Genomic DNA, 18,391 nt, shown 5'->3' on the forward strand with positions numbered 1-18,391 from the left:
TGTATGTAGGATCTTAGACATATACTTCTTGTGTATCTTCCAGGTAGTTTTTGCCCTCCAGTGCAAGTCATTCATAGGGAATTTCTAGTATAGTAAACTGGTATGTGCTTGTCTTGAAGAAGCAAACGCAATTTTGGGGTGTAAAATCAGCCATGTTCTTTTTATAATGTTAAATATGTAGTAGAGGAAATACTGGGTTATGTAAGATTTTTGCAGATGCACTAAAAATTATTTTTGCATCCCATTGTTTTCCTTATCTGAGCTTCTCTCCAGTAATGCTCTGAATAAACCTTAGGCTTGCTCTGGTTAAGAATTAACATTTTCTTTAAAGTGGAAAAAATCCATTGTGCTCTGATAGGGGATGGCTGCTGTCATTTGGAGGACGTCACTGTCTGACTTATGATCCTTGGACGTGATACACTGGGCTGCTTTTAGTTATAAGGCTTTAGATAATGTTAAGGAATTTGTTTTTATTTTTATCTTTTAGTACTGTAATCGATTTTTTTAGTATGGATGCTGCTGTAGTGATGCCAGTGATCTGATTATTACAGCATTTTTACTGTTGGATAGTAAGGCTTGGGTTATGAAATATCTGACCAAAAAAGACCCAATGCAGGAGCCAGTTGCAGTTCTTTAAATGAAGATATACTGTTTGCAGGGCAACAGTAGGGGGTATTTGATGAAAAACTTGTAGATACCACCTTTACAGCAGATCTTTTCCACTAACGTTTTTAGGATAAGATTGTTTTTCAGGCTCTATGATGCAATGTCACCAAAATTTGGAAAGGACAGGAGATCTGATATGTCAGTGTATTGCCTGTTACATTTGGTCAAGCACATGCTGGCAAATGAAGAAGCAATTTATTTTTTTTTGCCATTTGACATTGTGTTTTTTTAAGGTTTTGGTGTTGCTGGTTTAGGGGGGCATGTCCGTATTTAATCTTGGGACCAAAAAATAGCAAAGCTATAAACGTCTGGAGCTACTTAGCTTCCACAGCTATATTTTAAGATGTTAAGATTTTAGATGCATTTTCTATTCGTGTTCTTGAATATATAAACCAGAATTGCTCTGTATGCAAGTACAGACAGTAATCTCTTCGTTCAGAGACAGCCAGAATTTTTGACCATGCTGAGCTCTGCCTCAGAGCGACAGCTGAGTGAGAGGAGAGCAGTAGGCAGCCTTCACTGATGGGAGCTGAAGATGCCAATGGCTCTTTGGTGGTTCTCCTCCTTGGTGGGACTGGTTGTGAAGCTGCTGGGGCGACTCGGGGATTTCTGGAACCCGTGCCAGTGCATCAGGTTATCCATTGGTTCACATTTGAAACTTACTCCCTGTGTACAAGAGCTGTGCCTGAAGGACCTGCAAGTCACCTGCAGTTTGAGAGTTGCAGTTTAGCTCTCTGTTTTGGATGGATGCACATGCATTTCTGTGTTAATTAAGATTCCTTCTGTGAAAGATTACCCTTCCCTTTTTTAAATATGATGTCTTTAGAAAAGAGGGAAGGTTTTCATTTTCTTGGAGGCCCCTGAGGGAGAACAAAATATATGTTTTTTAAGGTAGAGTTTTTTGTTGTTTGTTGTTTTTTTTTTTTTTTTCCCCAAACCTATTGCTTTTTGCTTGTTGTATTACAAATGTAACGTTTGGCTGTTGTTGCAAAGATACTTTTGTATCTTTGATCTTTGATACTTTTGATCTTCTGTGTATGATGATGTTAGATAACGTACACAGGTTGATAAGTTTTACAAATTCAGGTGCTCAGGTTATTAAGGTATCGTAGAAGGTAAAAGGGTGATCCTTCTAGTTAGAATGTGACCTCACTTTATATAAAGAACACTTGATCTTGTCCTTAAATTTCACATGTTGCATTATCTACTACTAGGAAATAGTATTCCTAAATGTCTTCGTCATGTGGACAATCACAAATTTTTAACTCATTGCCATTAAAACTGGTAGTCATATTTGGAAGTATTTCCAGCTTGTAAAATTGTCTCAAAAGACAAATCAGGCCTCTGTGGAAGATGTTCTTTGACAACATAGATGGTCACAAAGTAGGCAGTGAGGACAAGTAGTAGGAGTACAGTTATTTAACCATAGGCTGTACTTAAAAGTTATATTGGTATAACTATTTCAGTTGATGAACTGATGACTTACAAAAATGATTATTGTAAGGAAATCACCAGTATTACTATAATTATTCTTATATGGATAGGTGCTATTATAAAATATCTTTATACCTGCCTAATTTCATTAAAAATTTGCTATATATCATTTTAATTATGCTAGTTTTGCTGCAGTGGGACAGCTTTATGTTGCAGACCAACTTTATGGCTTTAGGTTGGGCAATTAAATCTGTAAATGTTTGTTCCATCTGTAAATATTTGCTTTCCTCAGATTTCAGAAATGTGTGCTTTAATATTGCTCTTGCTGTGGGATGATGAGATACTGCCACCTATTTAACGGGTTCCCAAGTCTTTGCTATAAAACAGCTGGGAAAGTACACTTACGTACTATGACCTGTGAAAGTTCCTGTTGGTGGTGCACCATATAGTTCAAAATTAGCCTTGACTCCTAGGCAGTTCTTCTGTGGCTTATCACTGTCAGAAATCATGTAGAGAAATCCTGTATTACTCTGATTCTCTTTCCTTCTTCATGCCTCTAGTGCATGGGGTATGCTCTGCTCCAGGTCCTGCACAGTTGGTAAATACCAACTGTGCAGGAAAGTAATTGCCATTTTTGGCTGGTATTCTACTGCCAGCCCTTACTAGACCTCTAAATGATATTCTGTTGCTGAGAGTGGGTCCTGTGTTCAGTCTTCAATATTTGGAATATTTTGAAATATATATTTTGAAATATTACCAGTTTGTTATTTTGAACATAACTTTGATTGTTCATGGTTTTGAATTATAATCTGAAGGCTTTTTTAATAGCAAATTAAAAACGTAAGACGTTTTTATTCTTACAGGAAGGAAGAAACAGAAGCTTGCCAAAGAGAGAGCAGGGCTTTCCAAGGTAACACTGTGTCCAATAATGCGGTGCTATTTTGAAAGATGTTTCATTTATGTTATTTGTAAGATTTGTTTAAAGATCTGTTTTGATTACAGCATTACAGCCACTTCTGCAAATATGCAGTCTTTAGGTTTTTTTAATGCTCACACATAACCATATGAAATGGTTGTTCCTTTTTTGTGTCAGATTGAGGCCTTGTACTAGAAAGTACATAATTTACTGTGTGACTTGATAGTATTTTCCTCTTTGTAGTATGTGCAAGGACTTTTCAGACTTAAAAATCATTGATGTGATATACCTATAACTGAACTTGATAGGTTTTTTGCTATAAGCATTTAATTTCTCTTTCCTTATCACCAATGGATCCTGGAAGAAAAGATAGATTTATCTTAACCAATTGTAATAAATATACTTGTGATAAACATGACACACATTAGAATTTATATTTGCTACAAATTTGTGTGCTTAATAAACTTAATAGAGGTATTTCAGGCTCTGTTGCTCTACAGATTTGTGATGCAATGATATGAGACCTGAGTCTGATTTTCAAAAAAATTCTGTGTACGTTTAACTTAGTGGTGATGTTTTAAATTCTTTTTGCCAGTTTCGATATAACCATATGCTTGTGTATGTGTTTGATTTCAGTTGAGAAATTTTTCTGTTAACTTGTTTATTAACTGATGTTTAAGGGCCAACTTCAGTTTTACTGTGTGTGTTGTAGTTGCCTGATTTGAAAGATGCTGAAGCAGTTCAGAAGTTTTTCCTTGAGGAGATTCAGCTTGGCGAGGAACTACTAGCTCAAGGTAATAGCATAATTTTTTTTTTTTGAAGGGTAAGGGGGTAAAATAATTCTGCTTTACCTTTGCTATAAGATGATTTTTATATACTAATATCTTTTGGGGAGTCAGATTCACCTAGGAAAATCTGTTTACTTGTTTCTGACTTTCTGTGTTCAGAAGATCCAGCAAGGGAGGAAGAAAGAAAAGTGTGGGTTGATTCTCAGTAATTTAATCCACTGTTGATGGATGTTTTATGTAAATACTTTACAGTGTGGAAGAAGGTTGATTTCAAAACATTATGATTTCTCATACAGGTGAATATGAGAAAGGTGTTGATCATTTGACCAATGCCATTGCTGTGTGTGGACAGCCGCAGCAGCTGCTACAAGTTCTACAGCAGACACTTCCACCACCAGTGTTTCAAATGCTTCTAACTAAGCTCCCTACAATAAGCCAGGTATGTAAAATGTTCCCTGTTGTTTTGGTTTGAAAATAATTGAACTACTTCTCTTATCCATTACATCAGTCCCAAGTATTGGTTTTTTTAGTGTGTTTTTTGTATATGTTCTTTTAGATTAAGAGAAACCTTTTTTTTCACCTGAAGCATTAAAAAGTGTATATGAAAAATATTGTGTAGCATTAATAGCAAACAGGGCAAAATAGAAATACGAAACTTCTGTCATGTAGGGTATGCTAAGCTCTTCTAAAGTAGAGACATCTGACTGCAGCTCTGATATGATAAGCGGATCCACTGTTTCCCAAATACAAGTTGGGGGATCAGAAAAGTGGTAACTTTCTTGCACTGTGTCTTGAGTTTTATTTTGTTTTAATTGTATTACTACAAGTGTCTGTAAGTGCTATAGAAGTCCATTAGAACTAATCTGTTGCTTTTGCTAGCCTGTTGCTTCTGGGCCAGCTATAAACACAAAGTGTTAACTAGCACCAGAACACATCACAGTTTGGGAAGCTTGGGGGTTTCCGTGATGATAAAAGTGTTTCTAGCTCTGTGTATAAAATGCCCTCCCTTTTTAGCCTGAGTACTGTGCGGGTAACATTGGTAATACGCTAGCAGGTGAGTCTATTGTAAAATAAATAATATGGTTTACATTCTTGGAAATGCAAGTGTACTCCCTAGTGGTATTACCTCACATAAAGCAGAGACTCAGTGCTGTGCATTAGTCAGCTCTCTTTACAACTCAGGTTTCAGTTTAAGGTCCATATAGTTAGTAAAAACACTAAAAAGTGTCAGGTACGCAAGATGTAAAGGTCTGGGGAAACAACGGAGCGAAAATGTTTTCTTAGAGGACAGTGGCAAAAACCACACAGAGGTCATCACTTGAGGCTGACACAATATTATTTATCTGACTTTGACTTTGTTAGGCATTGCACAGTACATGAGCTTTTGAAGTCAGTTCTGCAGGAATTATGTCGAATAGATTACCATTTTTAACAATAATCAGTTTGCTCAGTAATTACGCTGGTTAATGATCAGTGTAAAATTACATTGCTTGATAATCAGTTGCCTCCTGTCAATTTTATGTAATTGTGAATGAGTTTTTCTCCTTCTTACAGAGAATTGTAAGTGCACAGTGCTTGGCTGAAGATGATGTTGAATGAGGTCACACCACAACAGGGGGGAAAAATGTTTTCTTACCCCAGAAGATGAGCATCACTAGGGGGATAAAGGGGCAAACATAGTAGTTAATGGACTGTGTACCACATCGGGTTCTACCAGAGTTAAAATTAACTTTGTGTAGGTGGGTTTCACAGGATTTTATTTATTATCCCAGTGAAAAGTGTATTTTGATAAGAATTCATTTTATAAATACACTGTGTTGAGTTATCAAAGTATCACTAACTTCATTATTATTAAAATATGCAGTTGTAATGTTGTACATATAAAGACATAAAACTACGACCTATTAAAAACCCAATGCTCATTTTTGAAAAACAAAGTTATGGCAATAAAGATTTATCTGCACTTGTGTGTCCCTATAGTACTACTTTAAATTCCAGAACATTTGGGTGTCAGAGCAAATGATCTGAAAATGACTTAACATTAAAATTTATTTTTAATGTTATGGCTGGTCTTCCAATGCTTTTAATTAAGTTTAAAACCTTGTGTCGTTTCCTGAGAAAATGGATGTGATCATTTAAACAGTAAGTGATCACCTTAGAAAGAGATGCAAATCAGAATGGTAATAGATGACTGGCTGCAGAAAGAATGACAAATCCATTTCTGTCAGGAACAATAACATCTAAAGCGATGCAAGTCAAAACTGTGCCTGTCAAACATGAAAGCTCCGTTAATGCAGGTGTCTGAAATAAAGCTGTTTGGAATAGAAGCCGGGGCAGATTGTAAGAGCACAAAGGTTGGTTTTTTGGAAAGCTTGAAACCTTTCTGCAAGATAGGCAGTTAACATTTCAGTTTCTAGTCTTCAAGACCATGGAAAATGGTTGTCAGCTGTCTTTGGTATTTGCCTAAAAAAAAAAAAAATTGCACTGGTAAGGTAAGACAATGATATCCCCAGGCTAAACTAGCTAAAGCTAATGGAACTGGGAAGATGGTGTAAAATTTTGGTATGGTGTGATGCTGTAAACTTGATTTTAGGTAAGGTTTCCTTTGCTAGTGAAAAGGAGGCAAATAATACACAGACTCAAGTGAGTATCAGAAGTGTACTTCTGAAAGCAGGTTTCCATGGATAGGATGTTCTAAATGTCAAACCAGTTTGGCTTCTACTGTTCTCTGGTTTTGTGCTATCACCACTCAGGTGGCAGAAGAAACAAAAATGTAGCTTTATATTTTTGGTGTGGTGACTTGTTTTAACGTAAGGAGAAGAAAGCAGGAGAACGCTTGAAGGTGTCTTGCCTTTCAGACCAGCTGAAAGTTTGTGCTAACGTTGTTGGTATGTTAATAGTAAGGTAGTACCTGACATAATCCAAGTAGAAGTGACATACTGTGATCCCATTTATCTCATTTCTGCCTGGTGTAAGTTTCTGTAAAGGCAGATTCTTCCAAACCATAGGGCTCACTGTTTCAGAAGTTGCCTCACACAGAATTTTTGAGAGGTGAAGTGGATAGTTCATGGTCACCTAGCAGTCAAATGCCTGAGTTTGGGAATGGAAATGGCTCTTACTGAGTCAGTCGGCTTAGATGGTTTGCCATGGAAGACATATTTCCCCCTTAACTCCTTGAAAACACAATTTCCCAAGATTTGAGGTGCCTTTGACTCTTTCTGTAATGCAGCAAATACCGAAGTTAATGGCTGGTACGAACAAAAATTTCCTGAACAGCTGTCTGTAGTTTAGTCTATTTGTTGTGCTTGAATTGTTCAGGTAGCGTAAGGTAAAAGTAAAACTTAGTAGCCATAATGTTCAGGTGACAATGGCTGGCTTGCTCTTTTAGTTTATTTTAGAGGGACAAAGTTATTTGTCACCTAGAATACTTAATACAAATATTTTGAAATTGCAGAAGGTTTTATTTTTAATGAGTACAGTGAGGCTTTTTGGAAGAGTTTTTCTTCTCCTTTGTAACCCTTAAAAGGAAAAACTAAGAATTCGTATGTTACACTGACAGAACTGTTAGCGTGTTTACCTGCTGTCCTTGCTGGTGGTGGTCACTTCAGTGCGATATCTTTTTGGTTCAGCTTTTAACGACGTCTTAAGTTAAACTCTTCCACCTTGCCTTGAAAAACAAATCCAAACAGCATGAGGAAAGTGGCACCCTTCTTTCAAACCTGAACAACTTTCTGTGCTCTTTGGTGTAATGATGACAATTTGAATTCACAATTTAGCTTACAGCAAAGCTCTCCTGAACTAAGTATGTTTCAGCAAACCTCGGTGTCAATTCTTCTGATTTTGATGGAAGACTTGTCGATAGTCTGATTATGTCTACAAACGGTCATTGCTTTAATAAACACCATAGACATATATATTACTCTAACCCTTTTTAGTTTTCTTGAGCCTGAAAAGTTAGATGCAAACAAAATTTTAGATAGCATAGGTTTAATTGAAGCCTTAAGTTAGTTGTCATATTTGATAACCCAGAAGTACCTGGTTAGTATGCTGAAGCAAGCTCTGATACCTGTTTTGAGTGCCTTGGCCAATAGGGTGGGAATGATGAATCCTTTTTACAAGGCTTAAGATTTATTTTTTTTTCCCCAAAATCTGATGAAACTAATACCGTAGAAACTGTGAAGACTTGGAGATACTGTCTAGAATGGGAATTTGATGTTGCTCCAACAATGGCAGGCTGACACTGGTGCAGCTAGCATGCACCGCCCACAGATGTAGGAGGCTGTAATTTAGAACCGGTTTCAGACGTAAGCAAAGTGCAGGTCATCGCAAGTGCAGTGGTAGCAGTGCCATTGTATTAGCTGTGCATTGCATAGCACTATATTTTTTTCCACCTGTGCAGATTAAAAAAAGGTGGAAGCGAGTCATTCCCGTTGTGGATTTTGCTGCTGCTGAGCTCACAGCTGCTGGTGAATAAGATCTGTAATCTTATTTTACTGCAGGTAAAACTGCTAACATTTCTCCCAGAAAGCCATCTTGCCTTCTGTGGTGCACAACACTAAGAATTTCTCATTAAAAAAATCAGAGATCTGCTAGTTTTGTGTTGGGAAGTCTCCTGTCGTCAGTTATGAGCTTCTCGGGCAGCTTTTTTAGAAAAAAAAAAACACAGCTAGTTTCCTGATCATGCAGGACTACCTTTGATGTCTTACCATTAAGTGATAATGGAATCAAATCCAAACCCAGGGTGATCAGGCATACACGGAATCATCTGGCACTGATTTCCTTACCCTGGGGGATGACAGAATATTATTGTTGCCCTTAACTTGAAAAATGGAGAAGTCCCAACCCTGCTGTGTAGGAGGCCAGCCAGCCATCATCAAAGTAAAGCTCCAGCTATTTATGCACCCGGAAGAACCTTCTGTCTAAAGTTTCGTTTGTACATCTGTTGATGGTGTGTTTAAAGTCCATTAGGCTGAACAGGGGCCCTACATGACCGTTGTGTTAAAATTAACATGAGTTAAAACTTCAAGGGAATCTTTGAAGTGGTCACTAAGTGCTTTTAGCGAGTGTTTCAAAGGCATGTTGTACTGTACATCCATGCTTCTGCGTTTTTAAACATGTGGACATGAAAAGGGCTGATGTGAAAAAAAATAATAATTTCTTCAAGGCTTGGTTTGCTTTTTAATTTGTGTGTTTACACCAACCAGTATAGCTTATAGTCTCCTTCGTGTAGTGACCAAAAAAAAAGCCTGTCAGCACAGCAGTCAAATCTGACCAAAAGCCTGTTGCAAAGAGATGAAGCTTGTGCGTACTTCACGAGGACTGGGCTAGCTGTCATCAGAGGCACTCCAGAAACTGAGCTTCTGGTGCGGGTAACAGTACTTGTTTTCTGCATTTGTACCAAAACAGAGCTTCCCAAAGGAGAAGATGTGGACATCCGATGCTGTTCTCAGAGGGCAGAATTTGTCACGTCCTGTGTATGAATGTGTGAGTGATGCTGTGGAAAAGAGCTGACCCTTCTGTGATGTTTCTGTACCAAACTGTCCAGCGTATTGGCACTGGATAATGGGCAGCTTTTTCAAAAAGTACAGTGGTTTCCATATGTTCTTGAAAAGAAAATCCAAGCTCTCACTTTTTTCCCTGCAGTAGGGGCTTACAGGTACCAAGTTTACAGAATATTTACTGGACATCTTTTCATAAGGTTGCTACTCTGTTTTCCGATCGCTGCTGTAAACTAATAATCATGAAGGCCTCCGTGCTGTAGGCTTCTGACTCCAGGCGTATAGTTCCAGTTTCTGTTTTGTAAAGGTCAGGCCTTGATTTAACGGGTTGCCAGATGCACGTCCTCCTGCAGCGCTCGCTCACAATTACCATCGTTTCCCTTACACCCTGGGGATGTTCTTGACTCATCTTTGGGGTGAGAGGATGTCCATTGGTGCTCACCCGCTGCGTGATAGTTGCTGAATGGAGCGTTGTTGCACAATGTTGCTAGCAGAACGTTGCCACAGCCTGCAAATCCCTCCGGATGGTCCGTGCTGCAAGACAGTTATGGGTGGCCGCCTTGTATGAAGTTTCTACTGTGCATGGAGGCAGAAAACGGCTGAAGTCAGATAGCTCTGCCTCTTCACAACTTGGACCCTTACAATTTAAAAACTGATTTGGTCTCACTGTCATTTATTTGAGCAGGTCTTAATCTAAACAGCAGAGGGCAGTTTTGTACACAGGTTCTGTGCAAGCTCATCCTGCAAAATCCTAATTTTTAGAATCTTCCTGTCTGGTGAGGTGATGCAATGCAGCATTTTGTCCAGACAAATTTGGTACAGTGTATAAGACAGGATCAGTGGGGCAGCAGTGGCATGTGTTTCTACTGATACCTAGTTTTGGCTTTTTAAATCCTGTGTGTTTGGTGTGTTGCGATGACATGATTAGAAGGATTTCCCTTTTCTTTCTCTCCATCCCTTAACACAAACCAGGTATGTAGATAAGCCAGCTGCATTGTACAACTTAAACTCTGCGACAAAATGCAACTGAATCTCATTCCCAGGCAGGCAAGAGAAGAGTTTTCCCCTGCCCAGCTGTGAGTTTTTCTGGATGAGCTTTGCTAGCTGGACTGAAAGGAGAGCACCTGTTAACTGCAGTAGGGGTGGAAGAGAAATCTGCATCTTGAGACTCTGCCGGGATTTGGACTCTGGCTGTGACGGCCCCTGTGAGGAGGGCCAACCGAAAAATAAAAAAAAAAGGGCAAGATTTTATAGGTTGGTGGGAGGCTGCAGTTTTGTTGCTGGTTGGATTTCAGCTTAAGGTGTCAAAATCTCACCCTGTTGCAAACCTGTAGCTGACCTGAAGTGAGCTGGTGGGGTCTCTCTCCTGCCTTGGAGGCAGCTATTTGTGTGGTAGCGGCACCCTGGCTTGTGACCAAATCTTAACTACTCCTGCACCTCAGAGGTGTTTTTTTTTCTCTGCTTCCCGGGCTATGCTTGCAGAGGGAAAGTGTATGTTTATGCCATACAAGTAAATGGAAATTTTCAGCCCTTGTAGCTGTCGATCAGCATTTTTCCAAACATTCAACTTGTTAGTAAGAAATTCTTCAATGTCTGCTTAAAACATGGCAAGTATCTAGAGAGAGTGAGCTGTTTAATAAAAGATACTGTCACTGCAAACCACGCTGCTTCTTCTTCCTTAGGTCAATCTGGATATGTTACACCCTGTAAGATAGCCTGGAAGATACAGAAATTTGCTGTAACAAACCAATCTTTGCCTGTTTTGGCACGTATGTAAAAGAGCGTTTCCTAGAGCTCTGAAACAACCTGGTTAGCATCTTTTGTTGTATTTAATTTTATTTAATGAGAAGGAATGTACATTCAGCTTTGATGATTAAAATTACAATGATTATTGCATGAATTTGTTAATTATAATGCAATGACTAATTAAATGGAGAAATGGAGAAAAGGGATTCTTGACCAAGCATGTTCTTTGAGAAACTCTCCTCTGGTCTTTTTAATTGATAGTACGTGCCTAATCAATTCATAGCAGTGTCTCATTATTGGTGGGAACAGTCTGATTTTGATGGAAATTTACTTTCACCACACATTGACCTGGTATAATGTAATTGCTTGTATTTCTGTAATTCGTGTAAGTTTCCGCAATGAAGACTACCAACTCCTAAATTTAAGGAGGTGGAAGTTTTTGCCGATATAAAGAAGAGAAGCCCCATCTGACCCCAGGTTGCAGCCTCCATGTTTATTGAGCTCTTCTAGTTCGGGTGTTTGCTGTAATGACACCCAGCTGAATTTGCATAACCATGAGGGGTTGCTATTTGGTTTACATTTCATTTTCTTTTATCTCTCCATCTAAAGCTTTGATCTTTAACATCAGGCCCCTTGGCTTATGTTAGAAGTTATGGCTGACAGAACTAAGGGCCCTTTTTCACTTCTCTGTAGGGATGTTATCTACTGGCCATTGGCACTGGCAGAATTCTTAGCATGAAATTATTATTATTACTTCTGTATCAGCAGAGATGTGTGTGGCACTCTGAAGAATCTGTCAAGATGAAGCCTCTGCTTCTGCAAGCGCACAGCCTGCGGTCCTGATCCTGTAATTTACTCTGCATGGTCCTTTCCTCATGGAAACCTAAGCAGTCAAGAGCAGGACATTGGGACAGTGACACAGGAAGGGAGAAGGTAAGGTTTAGGATAGTATGATTGTTTTGGTAGTTATTGGGTGGGTGTTTTGTTTATCTGAATTATGTATGAAGCTCTAAAGCTTGCTCCTTTTCTACATCACATTATTTCTAGACTGCTTGGCAGTGCTAGTTACTAGTATTATGAGGAAAAATCAGACCTCAACCAACCTGCTTATAAATCATGAAACCTAGCAAAAGAAAAAAAAAAAGTATGAGAGACGCTCTCTATAACTGAAAAGATTTGAAGCACAGTTCCCCTCAAACTAAAATCAAAGGATATGAACTGTCGAGCACTGGGTTAATTACTCTGCTGGCAGTCCTGCAGTTCATAAGTGGCTTCTGCATTGTAAATGTAAGAAGCAATCTTTCAGAAATCTGGCTTGCTGTTGATAGCAACTTTAAAAGGAACTCTGACTGTTCTGTCAAAACTTAGTAATCAGCCTACACCATAGTACCGGAAATTCGGTGACACCATCATGCAAATAGGAAAGCTGGGACATAGGTATTAAGCAGGCATAAATAAAGCAAACAGCTTAAAAAGCAATGCAGTGAGTCAGCGTCCGTCATAGATGTTGGATTGCAAACTGTGAATACATAACAACCTGATAAAACAGTTGCAAACTGGAGAGGTAGTTTACTGAGAGAAAGTTGTAGCCCAGTTACGGACAGTTGACCCATCCTTAAAAACAACGTGGCCTTCTAAAGCTTGCCTCTGACACTCAAAGTCCTCATGGTTATATCTGTTGACCAGGTGTTGCGGGCGGAGTGATTAACTTCACTTGTAAGAGAGAGGTAGTGATAAACATAAAACAGTGATTTAACAAAGTTAGTAGTGAATGCGACAGTGTTTTACGAGATGCGATGGCAGGGTACACTTGGTTATTTACTGCATAGAGGCCAGGGTCAGACAAGCTCTCAGGGAGACCCTCTTGTTGAGTCACGAGGTTCAGAAAGCAAAGGGGGTCTTGCTTTCTAAACTCCTTCTCAGAGGGGAGTCTAGGTGCGGCTGGATCCAATCCTATTCCCAGACTTGGTCAATGGTTTATGTCTAAAGGATTATATATGCGCAATCAATCCTTTATATCACTTAGCTAAGATTTCAAAGTTTAGCATGCTATTAGTCATTTACCGAGAATCTGTTGCAGCAAGGAATCTCTCAACCTCGAGGAGCAGAACCTTAAGCGAGCGTCCCCACTCAAGGGGAGATCCTGTCGTGCAGCCCACTGCCGTGCAGGAGAGCTCAAAGGGCTCTTGGGCTGTCCGCTATTTGCAGAGTAAGATAATTGACCTATAGTCATACTCGCATGGGAACAAGATACCTAGGTCCCCACTCCAGGCAGTGTTTTGACTATGTTGCCAGCCGTCCCCCGTAGTTCAAGTGCAACTCATAACAACTCCCGCCGATGGCCATGGCTTGAGCAGGAGCCGGGGAGGGAAAGGGGGACAAGGGGAGAGCACACCGCCACACCAGGATGGCTCCATCCTTCTTTTCTGCTTTGGAGCCAGTATCTGGAAAGGAGAAGAGGATATGCCTGGAAGGAGCAGGCTACGTGTTAGCCATATATCCAGAAGGTCAGATGATCAGACTGGTGTGTCCTGCCACCCTCAAGAACCAACAGGCTGTCTGGTTCTTAGTGGGAGCTTGAGCTAATACTAGGGCACCTTGGTTTCTCTGGGCAACCATGGAAGTAAGTGCTGGTAAGTTAAATTGGTTTTCTAAAGGGCACAAAGATCCTGGGATGGAATGTATTGATATTGGGGCAGCGCTCTCCCCGTGCTTTTTGTCATAAAATGTGAAGCAGGGAAAACAATTGGCTCCGGTGTAGAATCCCTCCCTTCGTTTTTGATTGTTTGCAGGATAGTGTTTGTTATGAGACTCTGCCAAGGTCGGGAGCAGTGTTTTCTCTGCTGGGTTGCTCTCAAAAAATTTTCAGCAGACCTGATAATACTTGTCATTAAACTGTAGATCTTTCACAGATGGATGTCTCCTACCTTGGGCAGCACATTTGCAATAAAACCAGTGATCTCGCCCTGATTTTAAAGAAAAAAATTAAGATTGCAGTCTGGCAGAACCAGCAATGGCTCAGACTCAGGATCCTTCACAGCCTTTCCTTTTTTTAAATCTTACTGTTCAAATTCTGCCTCCCCAACTCCTGGTAATGCTGCAAATGTTGTGCGCTTGGTCTCCAGGTGTGACAACACAAGCTTTGTTGTTGATTGATACAGCAGGGATTTTGTAAATTCAAAGTATTCATAGTATTGTAGTATTTGTAGTCGCCAAAGTATTTGTGGATGTCATTACTCTGTGCTTTTGAAGAAATGCTGCTGTAAGACTGATTCACTGGAGCAGCATAGATTATCTTCAGTTTGGGGAACTTAACTGCGTTTTCCTTTCTTCTTGGAAGACCACATTATTTTTGCTAATATCAAATAATACCACAAGGCTGTTTAGGGCCCATGCAGTGCAGCTGTGCTCTTCTGAAGCTTCACCAGACTCAGGGACCAAAGACATGGAGCTAATGATTAGCTAGACATGCCGTCCTTTGCACCAGGCCCAAATGCAGTCTGCTGCTAATCACCTTTCATTGCCTGTAAGGTGTGAGAGTGGTCATTTATTTCCAGTGGGAAGTGCACGAACAGGAAGCACTTTGCCACGAGGCAGAGCTTTGTGGGCAGTCTTGGGTGCCTGATGCAAGGCTTCTTCCATTACTTCCCAAAATGATTGTCTCTTCTGGCAGAGTTCAGGCACTGGGAGTGGTTTTGTTTTCTGGCTAAATAGAAGTCTGCTGCAGCCAGGACCTTCCAATTTAACATCTTTCAATGAATGTCAGGATTCGCATATACCAAAGCTCTTTTTTCTTTTTAACTCGGTGTGTGAAGGTCATACAAAATAATTCATTCGCTGCCCTTTGCTGGGTGTCTTCCAAAGGTAGAGTGCCTGTCTTTTGCTATCTAAGGGGATTAGCATTCTGGCTTTTCTTTTTTTTTTCCAGTGTTGAAAGGTTAACATTTGTATTCTTTTTGGAATACAAAGGAAATGTGTCATTGCAGAGGCACATAGCGGAGTTAAGTTTTCAGGGGTGGCACTGCAGATAGCATTTGGGCACGCAGGTACTGAGGCCAATTGGGAACGGGGCATCAGCTCTAGATTTCAGGCCTGTCTCCTCGGGACAAGGTAGTGCTCGCTGGTCCTGCCAGCCCATCCTTTTGCCGTAGACGTCCATAGGACAGTCGCCGAACGTGCCGAGGCTGCGGTAGCTTTGTGCGCAGCAGCAATGAAAGCTGTGAATCTGCGGCCCTCAGCTGAAAACACCAGCTTTTCCCAGCAAAGACTAGTTTGTCCTAAACTTCCTTTTGGTGGATTTTCTTTCCCTTTTCCCCTTGCCTTCTGACACCCGTCTTTCATAGACCAAGCGGCGTGCAGTTGTCACGCTTGGCTGTAAAGCGCTGAAAGGAAACTGTCCCCCGTGTTCGGGCAGCAGTGCCCGCTGCCCCGGGGACGGGCACCGGCGGGGGGCCTGCAGAGCCCCAGGGCTTCTGGCTTCCCGGAGCCGGTGCCACTAGATGGCAATGTGGTTCTCCTGCAGCTGGGACTCCCCTCTTCTTTCCTGTAAAATTTCGTGCTTTTTCTGTATTTATCTCTGCCAAACTGATGATTGCACCCACCACCCCGGCAAGAGAACAGAACAAAATCATTTCATAGAACATTACAGCTGTTGTGCCTTTTTCTTTTCTGTCTTTTTTCCTTCCCCCCCCCCCCCCCCCCCGAGTTCTTTGTCCCACAGCAGGGTGCAGAGGTTTAAAAACCTTCTTTCTTAATCGCTCTCCTTCTAAAAACAGAGAAAACACAGCCTCTTGGGAGCAATTAGCTGTGAGAAAAGCATTTCTCAAACAATTGCCAGGAAATATTGTCTTGACCGATATTCCTGATGTAATGCTGTCGTTCTCAGTACTGTTATTCTAAGATACTCGACTGCAAAAACAGCAGGGTACAGATCTGTAATGTACGATCTGCAGCTTACCACCTACCTTTACCTTTTTATATCCGTTTACTTTCAGTTTGTGTCCTCCCCACACCCCCTGTCGCTATTCTGTTTAGGAGAGTGAAGGATTATTTGTGACTCCCCTCTTGTGACTAGTGTATCAGGCCAAGGCTGTGACAAGACACGGCTGAAAATTAAGGTTATGCCTCTGCTGCCCGGGTTCCTGATTGAAATTCAGTGGCAGTGTGTTGCGGAGGAGGTCAGGCTGCACGCTTACAGCGATCCCTCCCAGCCTTAAAACCCAACAGCCTGAGAGTACGTGAGGTTGCTGAAGCCCGAATTTCAGTGGGAGCAGCTGGAGAGCAGGTATACATGAAGCAGGCAGCAGAGGTACACTGAGAGGGGGGTCTCAACCCTGAAAGCTGTCTCCCCAGCGTTGTATTCATGGAAGATAGACCTGGCTGTAGGGTGGGGAGAGGCTGGAGGAGCCGGTGTTAGCAGTGGCTAGGAACTGCTGCTGGCTAGCCAGCTAGCTCGGTGGACACTCATGCATGCCCGTTTGCATGCACAACCGTAGCTGTTTGTATTGTGCGGTTCAAATTTTGTCCCTCTTTACATAAATTCATGGAGATTTGAGAAGCAAGCCTCGCTCTGTGGGACAGGGTGTGAACTGAAGCACCTTCTGGAAGACAGACAGCAGTGTAATCCTTTCATTCAACCCTGTCTGCAGCTGCTTTTTATAAACTTGGCATAAATACGTACTCAGTGAGGCCAGGCCTGTGTAGCTGGAAAATATTTTCCACCATCCAAAAAAACAGAAGATTGGAAAAAGAGCCCAGAAATTGTGCATAACATGGAATGGCCTCGCTTGTGGTTTTTTTCCATGACTTCCTCAGCTCATTTTTCTGCTGCCAATTTTAGAAGCCCATAAGTCATACTTGTTAAACTTTCTCAGTTAAAATGTAACTCTAAGAACAAAGTCATATGATATGTTACAGCCAAATAATCCTTCCAGAGCCTCCGACTGGAGAAAAGCTACCCTGATCTGGCCAGCTTGCCAACCTACATGGGCTCCCGTCCCAGGAGAGGCATGGCTGAGGGGGCAGGTTGGCAGCCTGAGCCCCAGCCCCATTGCCCCCCCCACACACGTGAAGGCTTCTCTGTGGACTTCATCAATCCTTTCTCCCTGCTTTTCAGCAATCCTTTCTCCCTGCTTTTGCTAGCGTAGGCAGGCCCATGGTGGGTTATGTTGCAGGACGGTCCTTGCAGAAATTCCAGCTCCTCCTCTGGAAGGACTTCAAGCAGGAGGTGAAGCGGAGGAGGGAGCTCAGGGGCTGGTGGGGTTGGGCAATGGAGGGCTGAGATGCCATTGTAGGAAGGTCCCGCTGCCCGAGGGGTGAAGGAGCCGAGGGGTGAGGAGGCAGCAGGTTGCCAAGAGCGAAAGTCTGGAGGATTTGAAGAAAGGGCATCCTCACTTGAGTGCATTTTTAAGCATTGAATCGATATGGAAGTAGTCGCATGCCAGGAGCAATATTTTTGTTTGCCCGTTTTGCTCTCTTTTATCAAGTGATTGTGCTTACACCAGGCCCCAGGTGGTTGTCTTGAAGCGCCATCCCTTGTCCAGGTTCTGCTCTGTCCCCTTGCACACAACAAGTCCTGGTCACCACTGCAGGGATGTCACTCTAAATTTAAACTGGGACAGTGTCCGAGAGCAGGATTTGGCCGTCAGCCCTGCTGGCAGTGGTGCCACAGCCGCCACCTCCCTGCTGCAGTGTGGCCCCGGGGATGGCAGTCCCGGCCTGGGCTCCGGTGACATGGTGGTTTGGGAAGGTGGAGAGTGGTGGTCTGCCACCAGGGTGGCCTTGGGCAGCCTCTGTGCGAGTCCGGCAGGGCACGAGGGACCAGAGCAGGCAGGGGAGAGGAGGGAGTGGAGCCATGAGGGGCTTCTTTCTTGGTCCACTCACGCTTCCAGCCCTGCCACCCCCTCGTGCTGGGGGTGGAGCGGCATGGAGAATCTCCATCTGGAAAAAAAAATAATATAAAAAATAAGAAAATACCTATTTTTTTCCCCCTAAATATCAGCTTTTGAGTTTCGTTCTGGCCCTTGGCGTAAACTGGGAGAGTGTCTGGAGGAAGCCGGGGGAATCACGCTGCTGCAGAGCGGCTGCCAGAGCAGCGGGCCCCAGAGACGGGCTTTCTGCGGCAGGGCAAAACGCCCTCGCGAAGCCTGTGTGGTCTTCACGGGAAGGGAGGAACTGAGCAAACCCACTGGAAACCGGCATGGGTGTTGTAATGTTTTTTGGACAGCCGGTTTCAAAAACCAGCGACTGCCTCTCTCTCCCTCTCTCTCTCTCTCTCTCTCCCCCCCCCATCTCCCCTGGCAGCCGCTTCCCGTGCCATGACATGGAGGGAGGTGGTGGTGACT

At 42.1% G+C, this 18,391-nt stretch overlaps 1 protein-coding gene across 4 annotated transcripts in view; it reads left to right on the forward strand.

Annotated features, from left to right (window-relative positions):
• TOMM20 (translocase of outer mitochondrial membrane 20) overlaps positions 1 to 18,391 on the forward strand; it is a 51,021-nt gene that overhangs the window by 1,597 nt on the left and 31,033 nt on the right. For 3 of the 4 annotated variants that reach the window (XR_012586145.1, XR_012586146.1, XR_012586147.1), the window contains exons 2-5: positions 2,964 to 3,010; positions 3,729 to 3,810; positions 4,101 to 4,243; positions 11,817 to 11,981. Coding sequence is in view for 1 of the 4 variants with exons in the window: in XM_074580097.1 (XP_074436198.1) it covers positions 2,964 to 3,010; positions 3,729 to 3,810; positions 4,101 to 4,243; positions 5,359 to 5,403 (317 nt within the window). In the remaining 3 variants the exon portion in view is untranslated. Of the gene's footprint in view, positions 1 to 2,963; positions 3,011 to 3,728; positions 3,811 to 4,100; positions 4,244 to 5,358; positions 5,868 to 11,816; positions 11,982 to 18,391 lie in introns of those variants that run through there. The other variant, XM_074580097.1, reaches the window with a different exon arrangement.

The sequence above is a fragment of the Larus michahellis genome, chromosome 3 (assembly GCF_964199755.1).
Source record: "Larus michahellis chromosome 3, bLarMic1.1, whole genome shotgun sequence".
NCBI classification, from domain to species: domain Eukaryota; kingdom Metazoa; phylum Chordata; class Aves; order Charadriiformes; family Laridae; genus Larus; species Larus michahellis.